The 6,568-nt window shown below is 34.9% G+C and overlaps 1 protein-coding gene across 1 annotated transcript; it reads right to left on the reverse strand.

Moving 5' to 3' along the window:
- Positions 1 to 1,273: 1,273 nt before the first annotated feature.
- On the reverse strand, positions 1,274 to 4,962 carry LOC113330884 (protein trichome birefringence-like 42). The gene is made up of 5 exons (XM_026577678.1): positions 4,935 to 4,962; positions 3,773 to 4,149; positions 2,230 to 2,459; positions 1,966 to 2,127; positions 1,274 to 1,622 (listed from the first exon to the last, which is right to left on the reverse strand). The coding sequence occupies exons 1-5, from the start codon at positions 4,960 to 4,962 to the stop codon at positions 1,274 to 1,276; spliced, it is 1,146 nt and encodes a 381-aa protein (XP_026433463.1).
- Between the last annotated feature and the right edge of the window lie 1,606 nt (positions 4,963 to 6,568).

Consider the following 6,568-nt stretch of genomic DNA (forward strand, 5'->3'; position numbering starts at 1 on the left):
ACCTTGCTGAGGCAGATAAAGCAATCAACTTCATAATGGAATGATCATACCGGGCTCAAGTTTACAAGGAGCATACATAATAATAGTCCTACAATACCAATTCCTTGGATTCCACCTGCACACATTTTTAGCAAAATTAACTTTGATGGATCTGGACTAACATGCGTGGATGATGCAGAAAACTTCAAAGGTGCATGGTGTATCCCGGGAATAACGGAGGATGAAGAAAAAGCTGAAACAATAACAGCTCTTGAGGCAATAAAGTAGGCTAGAGATCAATATCTTTAGTATTCAATAGCAGTGATCTTTTTATTAATTTTTTTTTTGAGTTTACCCGTCGAAACTCTACTTCTTCTCAAACCGGTATCAAAACAATGGTATGCACTCATCTCCGGTTCATATTTCAAGCAAAAACATTACCAGCTTCATTACAACAAACTTTCAATGTCTGGATTCTATTTTCTAGGTCACGCACATAATGAACAACCAAGTTATGGTATGATTTTACCTGATAAAGCTAAAATCAGTAGTTCTAATGTCAGTTTTCTAATCCAAGTGAAAAAAGGACTAGTAGGATTATATATTCAACAATCTTGTAATGGTCTTCTTTTGTGCTATCGGCCTTTTGGTATACGTAACGGAACTCGTTATATTTACAACCCTTCCACAAGACAATTTAGAATGATTCCTCCACCACCTCCATTCCAACAAGAAAAAATGAATTCTAGTTCGATTGCAGGAATTAGCGAATCAGAATGGAAATGGTTGTGTTTCCTTTAGCCAATACTTGCGTTACCGTATATTAAAGGTAGTTGTGGAAGGAAATGGTGATGAAGATGAGTTGAAAGCGTTGATACTTTTACCTGGCAATGGAAAGATTGTATCTTATGATCTCAAGAAAAATAGTCTCAAAGAGATTTGCAATAATCGGTATGTTGAATCTCTACATCCTGCTTTTATTAGATCACTTGCAAATGTTTGATATGTTAGTTTTCTTTAGGATTTAGTATCATATTTTGATTAAATAAAGTTAAGGACTGTTTTTTTATGGTTCAAAATATGTATTGTGAGTTTTATTCGGCCTCTAATGCAAAAAAAATTCTTAGTGGCAGAAAAATGTGATTGAAAATGTGCAAATTCGCTGAATGACCCATACATTACCATCAACTTTCACATGCAACGATTAGATATATATTTGATTCACACCAAACTCTTAATTAAATCCCAGCCAAATATATCAACCCTTTTTTTTCAACATTCGGGTGCAAAGACATTAGGTTATCAATACGGGAAAATTCATATCAATTCTATGCGTTCTTGTTTCTGGCCAGCCAACAATAGATGCATAAAGAAGATGATTCCATGTATCTGGTACACCAGCCACACACCAATGGCCACAATCACGAAGCGTCCGACCTTGATTGGTATAATATGATGGATGAGCATCTTTTCTTAGTTGTGACATGGTTGTCACGTCCAATAAAATGACAGGATTCGACATTTTACTTAACACTTCCTTAAGTACAACAACTCCTGGTTCTGGAATTCCAGGATATGTCGTACCATTAATTGGTGTTGTGTGATCTGCACAAGTCGTGTGTGGGAAACCCCAATCCTTGCCCCTACAAAAGAAGAATTAGTCGCAGTTTAGATATACACGACATATTAGAAACCATCTTGTTAAAATTCAGCTCTCTGGGAGTGTTATACTCTTTTTAGAAGTAGAAAAGCCATAAGTTAGGTTCAGAATATTTTTTTTCTTTTTTCGAGAATTTTCAACAATTTTTTGTTTTGTTTAATTTTTTGTAATTTTTTCTTTTTTTACTTCTGATTTCTAGAATTGACTTTTCAAATATTTCTGGCGCTGATATCCAAATACCCTCCTATTCAACGGTTATCTAGAACAAAAATATAAAAATTCCATATGCAATCATACATCCAGAAAATAAATCGTAGAAAACTTACTTCGGATGCGTAGGAGAAATTCCTTGATAGAAAACTTGAGTTTTTTTGGGGTCAATATTTTTGTCAACCCAAGTTGACCAAGTTGTTAAACCTTTTGCAAAAGCAGTGAGACGATCATCTATATCTTTGTATGTCTTGTTTCCTTCCTGAATTTTATCCCAACTTCAAACAAAAAACTTTTAAGGAAATCTTTATCTAACAGAAGTGATATATAATGGATGGATGACATGTAGAATTAGACATTTAAGGAATTAAACTTCTTACTGTTGTATTTTTCCTTTGTGGAACCACCAGTGCCAAGTGTTGAAGATCACAACATCTACTTCTTTCCACGGATCACCCTTGCTAATGGTGTCGATCTTTAGAATTCGTTCCTCTAATTCAACTAGGAATGGTTTGTGATTGTCGATGTTTATAATTCGTTTAGGTATCTCCTCTAACTCAACTAGGAATGGTTTGAAATTAAAATGTATAGAAATGTTATACTCAGGATCCTGCATGCACAAATTCGAAGAAGGTATTACCATGCATGCCCTCGCTATAAACCAAGCAACGTATACAAACAACTTATGCATGCCCTCGCTATAAACCAAGCAACGTATACAAACAACTTCTTATGCCAATATTCAGCTAAGCTCACGTGAAATGAAAATACAAAGCGAATGGTTTAACTATATAAGTGAACGGTTTACTTGTGGACGGACCATGCATTTGGACATCTCAACTTTCCTGGATATACAAAGACAAGGAGGAGAGAATTTCTGCTGGTACTTTTGGTTATAAAGATGATCTTGTCAACGTGAACATGACGGTGGATACTACGAAATGTAGTTGGAATCAAGTTATCTGATGCTTTTCATGCTCTTAATGACATGAAGGATGACGGTTTGATCAAAGAAATGCCCATGGAATTAAGCAAGGTTTCTGACATTGTCTCAAGTGCTCCATCTTCTGATAAAGGGGGTTTCCGATAATATCAACAAGGAGACGTTGGGGACATATCGAAAGAGAAAAGTTAAAAAAGGGCAAAGCTGGGAAAGCTAGTAATCAAGGAATGGTTAATTCTCAAGCTTCCATAATCACCGTAAGGAAGCAAGCTGCTGCAATGGCTTTGAGTTCTAGTAAACCTATGCTCGAATCACAAGAAGGTTTAAAAGTGAGTGTCGAGGTTGAGAATGATAATCCTCTAAGGCAGGACGAAGTAATCACTACTCTCTCAATTCCCTTGTTTCCTCTTTGTATGGAATCTATCAACAGATTTCAAGGTTTCGGAAAAAAGGAAGAAGTTGCTACATCTCTAGTTCTTTCAGATTCAGAGGTAAGCAACTCTAAGCCATCTTCTTTTGCACCAGTTCCAGGATCGATTAGAAGAGCTAATTCAAAATCCAAAGCTACGGGGATGTTTCCGAACAATGCTCTTGACTCAAATTTGAAAGGCATGTAGATATCGGTGAAAGAACCTAATAAGATTTCTACAACAGGTCTCATTGAGTCTCTTTCAGTGATGGGTTTCAGTTTTCATTCTTTTAAGTAAGATCGTCAAGAAATGTTTAAAAATCTAGCTTACAATCACAAAGAGAAAATAAGTGTTTAGAGAATTCCCTATCTACCCCATAAGAGATGGATTATTTAAGGATAGAGTTCCAGGCATAGAACATGGTCTAATTAAGAGAACGACCTCCATTTTTTTGTAGGCCAAAATGAAAAGGTGTAAGTATCCCTTTTTGAAAACCAAAAAATTAATCGACTTATAAGCTAATTAATAAAATGTAGCTAAAAGGGTGTTTATAAAAGAGGTTTTACTAACCGTAAAATTAATGGATGCCATGGGGACGCCATGGTAAGTAGTAAAATTTGCATTAGGAATAGCTGCATGAATCATGCAAGCAAAAGACACCCACTGGTTATTACTGATTGAGTCACCGACAAACATGATTTTTTTACCCTTAAATCTGTTGACCAAATCCAGGCCATCAAACCTAGGTGGATCACATCCTCCAGTTGGGCTCCATCTGTATTTGAGATATTGTTTGTCAGGTCGACCATTACTAAGACAATGGAAATCTCCAGGGATGAATGGGCATTGAAGTGAATCATAAAGAGGATACGATTCATCGTAAACCCAACTCCCTTTATAAAAATCGCAGTTGCCTCCTACATTAACAATTCTGGCATGTGTGTCATCTAGAAAAAAGGAAATTACAAGTATTAACAAACTATTTACAAGATAAAATGCATAATGCTGGTAGCTTCTTTTGAAGGAAAAACCAGCAATATCTTAGAAACAATCACGCGGAACGAAAAAGAAAATTTCTTAGATTTTGCAACTTAATTAGATCTTTATATAGGAACTCGATTTTGGTTTGGCCATGAAGGTTGTTAGACATTTACTGTGAGCCAACCAGAATCCTTTATTGTGACAGCAGGTTTCTATCTCTATTTTCTATTTTCTTACACCTCTTTCATGGAATTATTATAGGAACCTTTGAGCCAGCTATTTTGTTACTTGATCATGGAAATATTAATCATGTCCTTGAAATTCAACTTATTTCATACCAAAAATGGTTACTAAATAACCAACTTTTTTGACACAAAATTGGTTAAAAAAAACCAAAATCAACAATTCCTGGATGAAAAAGACTTGTACATTTTGATACTGTTTAAATGGACAAAAATTAAAAAGATACTGTTCAAATGGACAAAAATATAAAAATAGGTAGGATGTAACCAGTTTCATCCTACCAATTTTCAAATTTTTTTTCTTATTTTTAATTTATATCAGGATGCATCCAGTTTCATCATTACTATTTTTTTGTATCCATTTCACCCATACTAATTTTTACCCGTCCATTTGAACCATGTTTTAATAAAATTTGGACAAATGACCCATTTTCCGCTTTTTTAAACGATTCACTGCTCAGGTGACCCCAGAAAAAAGGTTATTTTGATATATTCTTTTTGTTTATTACCAAGTGACAGAGTGTTGGCTGCATTCATCGGTTAGTTAGATTTGTAGCTGCACGGGGTTTTGGTGTTTGGTTAAGAGCTACACCTTACATGGGGTTTCCGTTAGAGGTGTCAAACGTGTCGGCCTAGCCTATGAAGTAGCGTACTTAATGTGTTGCGTGTTATATACCTATGTGCTACAGATTCAAGCGTGACGTGCTGTGTAGCGCCAAAAAGATAACCATGTTGTTTCTTGTTGTGCTTTGCAGAAACACACTCATTCTATGTTTCGCAAAGAATAAACATTTTTCCGATATTTTAGATGTTATCTCTATTATTTTGGAAATTATTTAACAAAACCGGAAAAAACTATCAAAAATGGGCTAGAATGAAGCTATTTTGTGAAATATACATGAAATGTAATCTATTGTATCATGTTGCTTATCTCTTGATGCATGTTATGACGTGTTTTTTTAGCATGTCGTGCTTTGTTATCTTGCGTGTTTATCTATCTCGGATGTTATGCTGTGATGAGGTGCCTATTGAAAGAAAAACAAAATACCTTTCATAAAAAATAGTTTTCTTTCTTCTATATAAGTCATTCTGACAAGATTTCTATTGGATATTTTCAATATCATTCAAAATTAAATGATTTTCGTTTTTGGTTTGCTGTTACGACTGGGGAACGTCCTGTGATGAATAGACGCAATGGATATTTATTAGATATGAAGAGGCGTCTCTAAAGGTGTGATCACATAAGATACACATCTATTCCTATAGACGGTAATGACGTTTGTTGGAAATGAAAAACATCTCCAATAAGCATAGTCTCCTATAAGTAGTGGTGATTTATTTTCATTCGAGTAATGAAACAAACATCAAAAATTTCTGATTTCTTTTTTCTCTAAGTCTTATCAGATTCTAAATATTGTGTGTTCTTGGTTGGGTCAAGGAAGTACAACTCTCGCCAATAACATTGTTAGGGATTTATTAATTACAAGGCCTTTTCATGCCCGTGCAAATGCACGGTCTAGGGCTATAAAATTATATCCCGTTCTTTGGTTAGTGCCAGTTATGCTTGGTTAACTACAAATCTGATCATTGAATTCTCCTGTTGTATCCAGTACATGCTAAAACTTACCAAGTGTCATTCAGTGTAGTATATTGCACCGGTCATTGGATTGCTGATTGCTCCATTTTTCTTTAGATTTCTTGAAATTTTGGTGTATCATCATGTTAATTTTTTTTGTTTGAACTGTAATTACTTGGGCGCTTAACAGGCTGTGGTAAGATGTTGGGCGGTTCAAGTGTCTTTTAGAACATCCAATGGTTTTGGGCTTCTGAATTTTCAATTAAATTGTTCGACTGCTTATAAGTTTTATCCAAAAAAAAAAAATAAAGAAAAAATAAATAAATCATGTTAACTTTACCTAAGGGATGCCGGTTAGGTTGTTAGAGACTAAAATGTCGTTGGAATTGATATCTCTATCAAAAAAAATAGAACCAACATTCATTTACCAAGGCAAAACTCAATTATTATCAAAGTACACATAGTGAGTAGGGTTCTCCCAATTTAGATGTAAAACCGGGCTAATATTATGCACCCCGGCTACGATGTGATCGGGCCACATAATCAAAATATGCGGTCACTTTTTTT

Source organism: Papaver somniferum, unplaced genomic scaffold (genome assembly GCF_003573695.1).
Source record: "Papaver somniferum cultivar HN1 unplaced genomic scaffold, ASM357369v1 unplaced-scaffold_12, whole genome shotgun sequence".
NCBI lineage: Eukaryota > Viridiplantae > Streptophyta > Magnoliopsida > Ranunculales > Papaveraceae > Papaver > Papaver somniferum.

Coding starts and splice junctions, on each gene's coding strand:
- LOC113330884 (XM_026577678.1), bottom strand. CDS start 4,962: ATGAATGCAGCCAACACTCTGTCACTTG. Junction 2,128..2,229: donor CACAAAGGAAAAATACAACA/GTAAGAAGTTTA, acceptor TTTTGTTTGAAG/TTGGGATAAAATTCAGGAAG. Junction 1,623..1,965: donor ATTTCTCCTACGCATCCGAA/GTAAGTTTTCTA, acceptor CTTCTTTTGTAG/GGGCAAGGATTGGGGTTTCC.